The 14,236-nt window shown below is 49.1% G+C and overlaps 1 protein-coding gene across 1 annotated transcript; it reads left to right on the forward strand.

Moving 5' to 3' along the window:
* The first annotated feature begins 8,847 nt into the window (after nucleotides 1–8,847).
* LOC149310226 (uncharacterized) lies at nucleotides 8,848–14,236 on the forward strand. Its single transcript, XM_089531484.1, has 2 exons — nucleotides 8,848–9,170; nucleotides 10,404–14,236. The coding sequence occupies exons 1-2, from the start codon at nucleotides 9,074–9,076 to the stop codon at nucleotides 14,126–14,128; spliced, it is 3,822 nt and encodes a 1,273-aa protein (XP_089387610.1). The 5' UTR covers nucleotides 8,848–9,073; the 3' UTR covers nucleotides 14,129–14,236.

The raw sequence follows: 14,236 nt of genomic DNA on the forward strand, positions 1-14,236 counted from the left end.
GAAACAGGAGAACCAGCTGCCCTGCCTTACAGACGCACATGCAACGCTCACAGCTCAGAGGAGCCTTTTGGCTGAAATCTGGGATACCCTTGCCTTACAAAAAGGGAATTCACTCCGTCACATGAGTCTGCTTTGGGGGGAAGCCAGATTTAATTTTACTGTGACGCTGATGCTGCTAATATCACTAATAGGAGGTGTCACAAGGCACCGCAAGGAACGCAGAACTGGACACGGCACTTTGCTTGGCTGTCCTTTGCCACTGCTCTGAACACAGACAGAAAATGCACGCAAATGCACATCCCTAACGGAAGGCGTTTGCAGATGCAGTCCTACTAGATGGGAGAGAAGTGGGCGCTTGGCTCATGGCTTCCCTGTCTGTCTCTGCTTCTCTGGCTGGCGAAAGTGCAAAAAGGTGCATCCGAAATGTCTGTGGGACGGAAGCAACTCCCCTGGTAGGAAAAGATGTATTGCAGCTACAGGGTTGTCAGTTCGATCCCAGACAAGGCTCCAAGGTTGACTCAACCCTCCATCCTTTCGCAGAGTGGTAAAATATGGACCCAGATTGTTGGGGGAAATTCACCTGCAGATGGTAAACCCTTAGAGAGTGCTGAGAATCGTAGAGTTGGAAAAGACTCCAAAAAGGGACATCCACTCCAACCCTCTCCTTCTGCCATGCAGGAACTCTCCGTCAAAGCATCCCCATTGACAGATGGCCATCCAGCCTCTGCTTAAAGACCTCTAAGGAAGGAGATTCCACTACACTCCGAGGAAGGAGTGGGTTCCACTGTCGAACAGCCCTTACTCTCAGGAAGTTCCTCCTAATGTTTAGGTGGAATCTCTTTTCCTGCAGCTTGCATCCGTTGTTCCATTGTCTCCTATTCACTGGAGCAGCAGAAAACAAGCGTGTTCCCTCCTCAATATGACATCCCTTCAAGTATTTAAACAGGGCTCTCATATCACCTCTTAACCTTCTTTTCTCCAGGCTAAACATCCCCAGCTCCTTCAGTCATTCCTCATAGGGCTGCATAGTTTCCAGACCACCATTTTGGTCACCCTCCTCTGGACACAGTCCAGTTTCTCGATGTCCTTTTTAAATTGTGGTGGCCAGAACTGGACACAATATTCCAGGTGAGGCCTGACCAGAGCAGAATAGAGTGGCACTATGACTTCCCTTGATCTGTACTTCGACTGATGCCACCTAGTAGCAGTATAGACATACAAGTGCTATTGCTATTGCTGTGCAGCATAGGAACAAAGGCGAATAAAGGTTGACAACACTGGGGTCTATAAAATGATGCGAGGGATGGAGGAAGATGAGAAGGGGAAGACCCTCTCCCTCTCTCATAACACTGGAGCCCACCAGAGTCATCATCTGCTGTATCCCACATTAGGAGGACAACCAAGCCCTTCTTCACATAATGGAGTGTAAAAGCATGAAGAAGGAGAAGGGATAACAACACCAAACAGGATAGGGGCATCCAGGACCACTAGGCAGGATGGATGGATGGATGGATGGATGGATGGATGGATGGATGGATGGATATAGAGATAGAGATAGAGATAGGGATAGAGATAGAGGACGGACAGATAGACAACATATCCAGGAGTTGGCCTTATAGCAAAGCACAGTGTCATCCAAAATCCACAAAACAGTGATACCTTTTATTGGACCAACCAAAATGTACATTATACACTTTGCAAGCTTTGGCAACTCCACTGGCTTCCTCATTAGGCAAAGGGGTTAAAAACCATCATCCTGAAGCCATTTCTCTCTTGTCTGTCATATTTAACTCCAGAAACCATACCCAGGCACAAGTGTGTTGGCCATAGAGCAAAGTGGAATAACAACCAAAATGCAGATAACAGGGATACCTTTATTGAGCCAACCAAAAGGCACAATATACACGTTGCAAGCTTTGGAAGCACCACTGGATTCTTCATCAGGGAAAGGTGTTTAAAATCATACAGAAGAAAGAAAGAAAGAAAGAAAGAAAGAAAGAAAGAAAGAAAGAAAGATGATGTTACTCGTAGCCCTGCTTTTGGTCAAGATGTTGTAGTTGTCCTCAGTTTGGATGTTATGGAAGGGTCTTCATGCAGGTGGACCCCTCCTCCTTCTGGACATGTGGATGCTGGGAGGGTCAGTCCAGGGAATAAACTCTAAATTCCATTAGCAGGAGAAAAAGATCCTGCCTTTGAGATCCAGTATGTCTCGAATCCTAGCGACCATCTGGAACAAAATATCTATCTATCTATCTATCTATCTATCTATCTATCTATTATCTCTTTTCTTCTTTCTTTCTGAGCATGGTACACTGGTCTGAGTGTTGAACTGAAAGAACAGAGTTAAAATCCCCGCTTAGCCCTGGAAACCCACTGGTTGACCTAAAGTCAAGGAGAATAGATAACCAGAACAGTAGACCCCAATACTCATTTCTGTGGTTGCTATAGGGTCCTCTCCATACCCACAAGGTTTTGAATTTCAGTTGCCATTCTCCACTCCACCTGATGCATCTGAGGAAGTAGGCTCAAGTCTAGGAAAGCTCATGCTAGCAGTGCCTTTCACTGTGGAAATAATCCAGTTTGAGGCCGCTTTAACTGCCTTGGCGCAATGCAAGAGAATCAAAGTGTGCTGCAAGACCTCTTTGCAGATGAAGAGCAAAGAAGTAGTTTGCTTTGCACTCAGGGATCTCCGAAAGGAGAAAGGAGAAGATGAAGTGGACTCTGGTCCTTCCCAAGAGGCTGAGGCAAAAGCAAACTGCGTCAGCCTCTCCTGGTTTATGTTTTCTTCCTGATGGTTGCCTTTAAATAGCTTTTGCCCTCGGAGGTGCTTTGGCCGCATGTGTCCCTGTCTTTATCCATGAAAAGTTGCAGGGCATGACATTGGATGCACATGTGTGGCTTAATGCTTGAGGGCTGCTACTCCTCCTCTCTCCAAATCATAAGGGGATGAGCAGCCCTTCCCCATCTGTCTCATGATGGCAGCCATTTTGTGATGGCGCTGCCAGGCCTCTCCTACAAGGTTTGGGGCCCTGGGTCGTCCTCAGCACCATTTCTACCATGGAATGTGTCAGTTATAAATCCTCAGTTTTAAAAATCAAAACCTTGTGTTTCAAATGGAAGGAGGACAAAAGGGGCATGGGACATCATCCCTCGTGGCCCACATCAAACACCCTCCTCCTCCTTATTATCTCTGAGGCACAACTATGCCTTCAGTGCCAATTAGGGGCTGATTTGATTTCAGAACATGTGCGTTTCCATTAAGGGACTGGATGCTGCAAATCTATATGATCAGCAGTAATGAAAGGATTTGCACTTCGGCTCTCGCTGGGGAGCAGCCCACTGTTTTGCTCCGGCTCCAGAATTGGTGACCAATCTTTCTCCAAGGGGAGATTTCAGGGGTCTTAGGAGACGGTTCATGCGCCATTTGCCAGCTTTTCCAGAAGACTCAAGGAGAGCCACGTAAGTCTTTGCTTCACCAAACCCAGAGGGATCAGCCCTGGTCCTTATGGACCACTCCTTCCTTATAGATTCCATCCAGCTCCATTGGTTTCATGCTCAGATTGCCACAGGAAGGGGTTTGTTTCCATCTGAGGTAAAAGAAAAAGAGCAGGCAGCACCTCTGAACAAGTGGAGGGTTTACCTGCATGCAGAACAAAGCCTCTTTTCTCATGAAGGCATAGCAAGCTGGAGCCATGTCCAAAGGAGGGCCACCAAAATGGTGAAGGATCTGGAAACCATGAATCCCTATGAGGAAGGACTTAGGGATCTGGGGATGTTTATCCTGGAGAAGAGAAGGTTAAGAGGTTAAATATTTGAAGGGACGTCATGTTGAGGAGGGAGCAGGCTTGTTTTCTGCTGCTCCAGAGACTAGAATAGGACTCAGAGCAATGGATTCAAGCTCCAGGAAAGAGATTCCAGCTCAACATTAGGAGGACCTTCCTGAGAGTAAGGGCTGTTTGACAGTGGAACCCATTCCTTCCTTGGAGATTGTGGTGGAGTCTCCTTCCTTGGAGGTCTTTAAACAGAGGGTGGATGGCCATCTGTCAATGGGGTGCTTTGACTGAGAGTTCCTGCATGGCACTGGATGGCCCTTGGGCTCTCTTCCAACTCTAGGGTTCTAATCTATTCTTTACCCATGGAATAGTGGTTTGACTGTTGGACAACAACCCTGGGAGACCTGGGCTCAAATACCCACTCGGTCATGGAACCCCCACTGGTTTACCTTGGGCAAGTCACATTCTCTCAGCCTTAGAGGAAGAGGCGAAGGCCAACCTCACCTGAACAAATCTTGCCAAGAAAACTCTATGTTTTGGTTCAGTTTAGGGTCGCCTTAATAAGTTGGAATCGACATGGAGGCGCACAGCGACAACAAGAAGAAGAGGGCATTCCAGCGGATGGTGCTTGTGGTTGCATGAGAAGCCCACCTGCCGAACCCCCCTCTTCTGCCCCAGCCTTAAAGGGGCAGGATCCCTCTCCACATGTAATCCTGGGAAACCTAGCAGTATTGCCTTAAAACTTCAGATGAGCATTCAGAGATACACTTCTGGGATCCAAAGGAAAGGCGACGGTTTACAAGGGGATGCCAATGTGGCCAAAAAAATATGGGTGTGAATGGTTTCAATGCCTCCCTTGCTGCAATGGCAGAAATTGGGGGGGGGGGGGGGAGTAAAGGAAAACTTCATTTGGGGAGGACACAACCCTCATTCCCTCCCTCCGTCGCTTGGTACCTGAGGTCTCTTCAGCCAGGGAGATCACATAAGAACCAAACCATGTGCACTTTAAGTCTGGGGCTGCCATGTTCGCTGGTGGGTTCTGACAATGGAAGCCGCCTCTCCTGGCTCTGGCCCTCTGGTCTGACCAAGTGGAGGAAGGGGTTTATCCCATGCAGAAATGGGATTTAGCATGGGGAAATCCCACAAAGCAGGATCGTTTTCACATGACGTCAGGGGCACTGAGCATCAATCTAAGAGTAACCCACACACAAAGTAGACAAAACCAGCCGCTTTTTACTTTGGGGATTCTCCCAAAGCAGCTGGTTTTGTCCGCTTTCAGTGTGGGTTATTTTCATGTTTTAATGCTCAATGACCCCGCTTTTGCAGGATTATTCTGGGATTTAAATGCTGTTTCTGCGTGGGATTTGGCCCTTAGCCTCCCGTGTGATGAGCCCCTCAGTGTCTTCAGGAGCGTCCCTCTGAAATGATCCTTTTTCCTTGGCAGGAGCTTGCGCTTCCAAAGGGGCTTTTCCATTTTCTGCTTGCAAAACACCAAACCAGTTCAGCCAGGGCAAAAGTGTGGCTTTTGTTGTCGCAGTTCTTCTGCAAGAAAACCCCCAAGTTGTGGGGTCCTTTGAATGGTTGTCTAAAAGAGGGGATTCCCGCAGGTGTGGGTTGTGACCTGGTTGTGTGTCAAGCAACGTCTGCTGAAACTCCCTCTTTCACACAGCTATTAAAGGGACAAGGGGCTCTTCCAGTCCTCCCTTTGGGAACTCCATGGGGCTGAGTCTATCCGTCCCCACAAGGCCCTGGATTCTAGGTAGGAAAGGGGCATCTTTCAGCTGCTTCTGCAGACTCTTCCTCTTTGTGGGCCATATTTCGTGTATCCTTGCGGCTGCATGAAGCTAACAGTCGCTTTGAATGGAAAAGGAGGTCATTAAAGGAGTGAAGCAAGTTTAAGGCTTTCATGGCCGGCATCCATAATTATTTGTGGGTTTTTTGGGCTCTGTGGCTATGTTCTAGCAGAGTTCTTCCTGACGTTTTGCCAGCTTCTGTGGCATCTGGCATCTTCAGAGAATGCTTGCCTGGAAAGGACTTGGCTATATATACTGTGTGACCTGGAAAGGCAGGAGGGATTTGCATGTGTCTTGTTGGTTGCTGATGGCAGGCCTCAGGCTGGGAGGGTCTGCAAAAGAAGATGAGCGTCTGCTTGATTTGTGCTCATTGTCTGCTGGGAGATTTATCATTTGCTAACAGTCCTGAAAAATAGCAAAATAAAGACAAAACAAATGCAAATGGGAAATCTCCCAGCAGACAATGAGCATCATCAAGCAGACATTAACCCTCTTTTGCAGCCTGAGGCCTGCCATCAGCAACCAACAATCCACATGCAAATCCCTCTTGCCTTTCCAGGTCACACATTATATAGAGCCAAGTCCTTTCCAGGCAAACATTCTCTGAAGATGCCAGATGCCACAGAAGCTGGCAAAACGTCAGGAAGAAACTCTGCTAGAACATGGCTACTTAGCCCGAAAAACCCACAAAAAACTAGGAAGCCGGTTCCTTTGGACATACAGACAGTCTGTCCATGGGTTGATCTAGTGGGAAGAGCAGCCAGAAAGAGGAGCCAGGCTGCTCCAGTGAGACCTTTCGCTATTTTGCTTCCACATTCCAGGGAGGAGACGGCTCCGCAGGGTTCCCTGGTGTCTCTTATTGTAAGGGATGTCCCCCATTTGAGGGCTGGGAAGCCTGGTCCTTATGTAAACTGCACAAGATGCCAGAAGTCACTATTTGGGGATGCAGGAACGCAGAGAGAGAGCTTGGGTGGCGCATGGCCGAAGGGGGCTGGATGGGGTGGCCCTTGGGGCTCTCCCAGCACTATCATCCTATCATCCCGTGAAATCTTCTATAAAGCTGACCAATTTGAGATTTAACTTTGTTTAAATTAAATTTTCTTTGAAAACATCACATTCTGACCACACTTTCCCTATGTATGTGTAAAGACATTTAGGTTGTGCCTATGATATTGCCGTTTGAAGGTATAATTTTGATTTTGCTAGTTGTTGATGTCACAGCTATTAGCACGACATTCATTGGTATTTATGGGAATTACGATTTACGAGTCACATTCGTGCAAAAAGGCATTGCTAAAGTGGCATGGGAACAGGGTTGCCATTAGTCAGGACCTCTAAACCGGGACAAATGTAGGACAACATTTTCAAATGTAGGACTTTTTTGGGGGGGGCTACATTTGAAAAGGAGCCTCACTAAGGGGAGAATTCCTTCTCCGCCTGGGCTCTGTCCTTGGAGAGAACGGAGCCCAGGCAGAGAAGGAATTCTCCCCTCAGGGAGGCTTTCTTTTCCCCCTGTTCTCCGTTTTTGCCAATGGAGCCCAGGGGGAAAAGAATCCTTGCCTAAGGGAGGATTCCTTCTCCCCCTGGGCTCCGTTCTCTCCAAGGACAGAGCCCAGGCGGAGAAGGAATTCTCCCCTCAGGGAGGCTTCCCCCCCCCCCCGACTGGGCTCCATTTTTGCCCAAGGCCTGGCTGGGGCCTGAGAGACAGCGTCTCCCAAGCCCCAGAGAAGCCTTGGAGGACTCCGCTGCTGTGGAGCCGCCTCCAAGGCCTCGCGGGGGGGCGTCCCGGGGGTGGGGCCAAACCGGGGCGGGACCGTGTGGACCCGCCCCAAACCTGGAAAGTCCCGCCCCCAGGTGGGATATGGCAAGCCTACATGGGAAGAGGTCGGGGGGGGGGGTTGGGGTGCCATGAGTGACCACATCAGGTGACCCCAACCCTAGGGATGCTGCTGACCATAAAGGGGCTTATGGTTGCAGAATGTGGGTAATATGGTAACTTTTACTGAGAAATGCCCAGCTAAGTTAACCGAAGCCATTGCTTTTGTTGCAGATTTAAGTAGAAGCCATTCCTGTTCAAAGCCGCTTCCAGGAGGTCATTCCTGCGTGTCGTGAATTTCGGTTCTCTTGGAAACCAGGCAACCCAGGATGGGGAGGCAGGTGTTCAGAACCTGCCCTTGAAGCTGGCTGCCTGTCGGGGTCCTTTTCCCAGGTTCCCCCATTTGATCCTTCTTAAAACAGACCCAGCAAAATGCTGCAGTATTCATTGTTTTCTGCGTTTGGCAATGCAGTTCTCCAAATGTTTGTTAAAATGGGTTTGCTGGGGAAGAGTGCATCAAGTATGTGGGCAATAATGGGCAGGTGGGAAAATATATGTATTAAGCTGTTTTGTGTGGTTTTGAATTGGCTTTTGTTTTACCTGGCTGGTTGTTATGCTTTTACTCCCTTCGGATTGCTCTTCACTGGTTCAAATGCTGCTTGGTGCAACAAACCTTACCCCACACCTTCCAGCATTTCACAGACAGAGACTAGGAAATGTGTGGCCAAGCAACATCAGAGCAAGAACGCCAAAGTTGTTAATGGCAGAATGGGGTTGGAGTGGATGAGAAAAACAGACAAACTAGGAAAGGCTGCAGCAGTGTCCTTTTGCCTGGGCCTCCTGGGAAGTGCAAGATTCCCTCCATCACAACCCCATTGAGATAAATGGGTGCAAACGACTCTCACCCCTTGAACTCGGTTTTCAGGAATGGAAGTAAGATGAGGACCAAATGGAGGAGGAAGAGAGAAAAACTGGGACATTTTAACAGCAGCTGAAAGCATGTGATGGCCAAGGATTCATCAGGACAGTCCCGGCCGTATCTGGACAGTATTCGACCCTGTTTGACCTAAGTATGAAAAATATGTGCTAAAACCTCCAAAGGAGGCTCTGCCGAGGCAGCAGCCTCTTCCACTATCCAAACAGCTCTTACCCTCAGGAAGTTCTTCCTTAATGTATAGATGGAACCTCTTTTCCTTTACTTTACTTGAATCCATTGCTTTCGGTCTTATTCTCTGGAGCAGAAAAAAACAAGTTTGCTCCATCCTCAATAGGACACCCCTTCAAATATTTAAACAGGGCTATCATATCACTCCTTAATCGTCTGTTCTCCCTAAGTTGCTTCTCATAGGGCTTGGTTTCCAGACCTAGAAATTCCTCTTAATGTTTAGGTGGGATCTCTTTTCCTGGAGCTTGCATCTATTGTTCCTATTCTCTGGAGCAGCAGAAAACAAGCTTGCCCCCTCCTCAATAGGATACCCCTTCAAATCTTTAAACAGGGCTTTGTCATATCACCGCTTATCCTCTCCCCCTCCAGGCTAAATAGACCCATCTCCCTCATCTCCTCTTTCCTTGGCATCCCATTCCCCATCTCCAGGCCCCTATCCCTTCAAGTCTGCCTTCCTCTCTCACCCTCTTTTCTTCCTTGCAGGGAGGTGGAAGCACAAGGGAGAGTAACTCTGAGGAGCTGAGCCATGGCCCATTCAGAGGACGCCATTGAGATGCCCGCCTTGGGCCGCCCCTTCCAGCTGGGGATGCTCTACGATTGCCGAAAAGAGGCCCTCATCCCAGGTAGGGAGTGCAGGAGATGCCCGCTCATGTCTGGGAACGGGGCTGGTGTCACCTGGTGCAGGTGTCCCGAAAGGGCTGCAGGTGATGGAAGTGGACCGCCGCACCCTCCTGCTCTTCCACTGCCTCGCTTGGCTGACCCTCGGCCAAACGGACACTGTCCTGACATTGTCCTAATTACGCAATTTTCCCGGATATTCACGGGATCAACTCCCAATCTCCTTTGTGTGATAAACCCCACAATGTAGCGTTGTGTGAAAGGGCCCTGTAGCTATCATTTTTGAGAATTCGAACACAGGAGCGGCCCCAGCAGACCAAAAGATGATGGATGTTTCCCCCACTTTCAAAATTTAGAGCGGTGGGTGGAATTGGACCAACAACCAACTGGTCAACTTGAGGTCAACACCAGCAAAGGTTCGAGAAGATATCATTAAACAGTCAAACTGTGAGCATTTGGAGAAGAATATTGCCATTACTAAAAGCCAGGATGGGTTGCTCAAAAACAAGTCATGTCAGACTAATCTGATATCCTTTTTCTTAACAGAGTCACAGCCTTCGTAGATCAGGGGAGTGTGCTGGGTGTAGTATATCTTGAATTCACTAAGGCCTTTGACAAAGCCCCCATGAAGTTCTTGCAAACAAGCTGTCAAAATGTGGGCTAGACCAGGCAACTATTAAGCAGCTGTGTTACTGACATATGGACTGAACCCAAAGAGAGCTTCCCAAAGGTCCCTTTTCATCCTGGGGAGAAGTGCCGCATGGGGTCCATCAGGGGTCTGACGGGGGCCCCTTTCATTGTTTATCATCTTTATAAACCACTTGGGTGATAGAACAGAGGGTCTCCTCGTCAGATTAGCAGAGGTCTCAAAACTGGGAATCAGTCCTATGGAAATCTGATGTTTGAATCAAAAACCCACAGCAAAGGAAGCCCTCAGCTGCCCCTGAAGGTGAGCAAGCAGACATGGTTGTCCCACTCTTGGTCAAACAGGGCATTTCAATGATCCTTTGTGGTTATATCATTTCCAGTTCTCTTGCAGCTTTACCAAACTACAACCATGTTTTAATGACAGTGTAACTGGGACAAAAGAAAAGAATGCCACCCTCCAGGCAATGAGGGGGGTTTGTCCCATTGCAAGTCTTTCTAGGTTCTCCTTATCCACCAAGAGACATTTGGTCACTCTTGATCTTTATCTGAATGTTCTAAAGCTGTTCATGTCTCCTTCTTCGCCCATACAGGTATCACCCTTTGGGATGAAGATGTGCTTCAGAAGGACTTAAATATCCAGCCGCTTCCCAACACTGAGCTAGAGATCATTGCATCCGACTCCTTTGAGGACAAGGCCTCTGCCCTCAACATCTCCCCATCCCTCAAGGCCAGTGTCCTGGCAGGCCTGGTGGAGGTCAGAGGGTCAGCCAGATACCTCCAAGACACCAAGACATCTGAGCGCCAGGCCAGAGTCACCCTGCACTGCAAAACTACCTCCAGGTATGAGCAGCTGGCCATGAGTCATTTGGGATCCCAAAACATCTCCCTTCCAGCTGTCTTTGAACATGGGACGGCCACCCATGTGGTCACCGCCATCTTATATGGAGGCCAGGCGTTCTTTGTCTTCGACCGAGAGGTTTCCTCTTCAGAGTCTGTACAAAAGGTAGAAGGAAACCTCAAGGCTATCTTTGAGAAGACTGTGTCTATCCACGGGGAAGCAGAGATCCAGATGGATGAGAGGGAGAAATCCCAAATTGAGACCTTCAGTTGCAAGTTCCATGGAGACTTTTCTCTGGAGACTGATCCACTGAGTTTCCAAGATGCCAGGCAAGTGTACATCACTCTTCCCAAAATGGTGGGAGAGGATGGAGAGAAGGCTGTGCCCATATTGGTCTGGCTGTACCCACTGACCAAGATGGATTCTAGGGCAGCCAAGATGGTGCGCGAAATCAGTTTAGCTGCGCTCTCTGATTGCCAAACATTTATAGAGCAGCTACATGAAATCGGCATGAGATGCAATGACCTGGCAAAGAATCCCATTGCTGACACTTTCTCAGAAATCAAGAGGAAAATCCAGAAATTCCAACATTTGTGTGATCAGCAGAAACACACTTTCCAGAAGAAAATGGCAAGGATCCTTCCTTCTATCCGAGGCGGAAGGAAAGAGGAAGGCGCCCTGGCGGACATCTTGACGTCAATAAGCCAGTCGCTCTTCAACATCCAAAGTCTGAATGAATTCCTGGACATGAAGGAACAAGAGATTAAACTGGTAAAATCTTATCTCGCAATCCTCAAAGGAATAGAAGTTATCTCCTCCCAGAACAGACTGGAAGAAATCGTGCTCGACTCCCAGAATGAGCTTGTTGTCTCTTTTACCTTCACTTCTCTGCATGACGAAGAGCCGTTTTTATCCGATTTTCAGCACTGCCTCCAGAAGCAATTCTTGCAGGGGATGGATGACCCCACGAGAGGCAGGTCTTCGGCGGAAACGTCAAGGGCCTGGTTTGAGCATGAAGAGATCCTCCAGCGCGCCTGGAATGCCGCCAAGTCCGTTTCGGAGTTTTCCCGTGCCAATAAACCAAATAGGGAGGTCCGCTTTGTGGTGGCCTCTGCCCCAAATGAGGACGTCCCAGGAGCCGCCATTTACCTCTACGAAGATGAAGAGCTGGTCAGCTGCAACTATGAGCTGCCCCAAAAACCTCTTCCTCTCGTGGTCAATGAAATAAAGCATGACAGCATGAGGCTGATGTTTCAGCCCACTATGTATGGGAAGGGCTCCATCTCCAGCTATCAGATAGAGTACAGGACCTCAGGAGAGGAAAGCTGGAAGGCCATGAGCACCAAGGACAACCGAGAGGCTGTGATATTGGAAGATCTGTGTCCAAACACGGAATACCAGTTCCGATATGCAGCTAGGTGCAAGCCAGGCTTTAGTGAGACCAGTGAGACCAGTAAACCAGTGAAGACCCTTCCCACCAGCCCCCCTGGGAAGCCTACAGAGATAACTATTGGGTCTTCCACAGTTTCCATTTCTTGGGGGAGTCCCAGTGTCATCGGAGAGGGAGTCCTTATAAAGGAGTACAAAGTGGAGTACAGAGAAGAGTCTGGACAAGAAGACAATGAGAGCAAAGACCAGTGGAATGAAAGAAGGACTGGGAGAAGAGCCGAATTCTGCCAGATTGGTGGACTGAGGCCTCAGACGCTCTACAGACTCCGAGTGACAGCTGTCTGTTCTGATGGGACTCAAAGCACTCCAAGTGAAGAGACAGAGGTTTCTACATCCCTGGAAGAAGAAGGGGAAACCCGATTAGCACTGAAGTACCTCCAAAAGAACACACTGGTTGTAGAAGGGCAGCCCTCAGTCTATGTTCTTCCATTGGAGGTGACATCAACCTCCCATATGACGTATCACCTGGGAGAAGAGAACTTGTGGGTCCCAAACAAAGTCATCATGATGATGGGAGAAACAGGATCCGGGAAGACCACCCTCATCAACGGGATGGTCAACTACATCCTGGGCGTCCAATGGGAAGACCCTTTCCGGTTCAAACTCATTCATGAAGAGGCCAACAGGAGCCAAGCGGAGAGCCAGGCATCTGACGTGAAAGTCTATGTGTTGAATCATCAAATGGGTTTCCAGATTCCCTATTCCCTCACAATCATAGACACCCCGGGATTTGGAGATATGGGAGGAACAGAGCATAGCATCTCATTAACAAGGGAGATCCGGCGCTTTTTGTCCACCTTGCAGGACACTGACCACCTCGATGCCATCTGCATTGTGCTCCAGGCCTCCTTGGCTTGTTTGACCCCTGCCCAGAGATATGTGTTTGACTCGGTCCTCTCCTTGCTGGGGAAGGACATGAAGGACAACATCCAGGTCCTGGTCACCTTTGCGGATGGACAGACCCCTCCTGTCCTGGAGGCCATTAAAACAGCCGATGTGCCGTGTGCTAAAGATGCCAGCGGGACCCCTGTCCATTTCAAGTTCAACAATTCTGCCCTTTTTGCCAGTAATCCTGTACAAGGTGGAGGCAGCTTTAATTTCGATGAGATGTTCTGGAAAATGGGCTGCATGAGCATGAAGACTTTCTTTGACTTCACAAACACATTGGATCCTAAAAGTCTGACTTTGACGAAGGAAGTCCTCCAGGAACGGAAAGGGCTGGAGGCTGCTGTGGAGAATCTGCAGCCCCAGATCAAGGCTGGTCTGGTCATCCGAGAAGAACTGTGGAAGACGCAGGAAGTTCTGAACCAATGCAAGGACAAAATGGCGGCCAACAGACACTTTGAGTACGAAGTGGAAAAAACTGTGCCAGTGAAAGAGGGCATCTCTGGCAGTGACAGTTACGCCATTAACTGCAGAAATTGTCACTTCACCTGTCACTATCCTTGCAAGACGACTAGCGAGGAGGAGAAGCGGAACTGCACCGTATTCAGTCCGAACACGGGGCAATGCAACGTCTGCCCCGGTCAGTGCGTCTGGAGCGTCCACTCCACCCAGAGGCACCGGTTTCAGTACAAAGTGGTCAGAGAGAGAAAGATCTATGAAGAGCTGAAGCAGAAGTACAAGCAGGCCTCTGAGGAAGAGAGAGCCACGGAGAGAGAGCTGCGCCGTCTCATTCGGGAATATGAAGGGGTGAGGGAAGGGCTAGAAGGGCTTCTCCAAAAAGCATCTCGCAGCCTCCGGCACCTGCAGGAGATCACCTTGAGGCCCAACCTGTTGTCCTCCCCGGAGTCCATCGACCTCCTCATCATGGCTGAACATCAGGAGATGAAGCTGGGTCACCAGGAGAGGATCCAGTCCCTGCAGAGAGTCCGGAACATGGCGGAGCTGATCCAGAAGATCGCCCACAAGGAGCCCCTTCTGCCCGGAGAGGGGGGTCTCTACACGAAGACGGAGCCCAAGGGGCCCCCACCCCCAAAGCCAGGGTTTATGAAGGGGATGGCAACCATCACAAGCTGGTTCAAGTGAGAGCAATGCGCAGCCCCAGTTTATACCCCCCTATGCTGTATCTTTGCATTTAAAAATCCATTTGCCTTTTTCTCTGCTCCTAACAGTAGCCATTCTGCTTATATTGAA

Source organism: Sceloporus occidentalis, unplaced genomic scaffold (assembly GCF_023333645.1).
Source record: "Sceloporus occidentalis isolate IW3139 unplaced genomic scaffold, rSceOcc1.0.p SCAF_7, whole genome shotgun sequence".
Classification (NCBI taxonomy): Eukaryota; Metazoa; Chordata; class Lepidosauria; order Squamata; family Phrynosomatidae; genus Sceloporus; species Sceloporus occidentalis.

What these genes read in the sequence shown, in the direction of transcription:
- LOC149310226 (XM_089531484.1), top strand. Translation starts at nt 9,074, where the DNA reads ATGGCCCATTCAGAGGACGCCATTGAGATGCCCGCCTTGGGCCGCCCC. An exon ending in AAAAGAGGCCCTCATCCCAG is followed by an intron (nt 9,171 to 10,403) that starts GTAGGGAGTGCA and finishes TCGCCCATACAG; the next exon opens with GTATCACCCTTTGGGATGAA.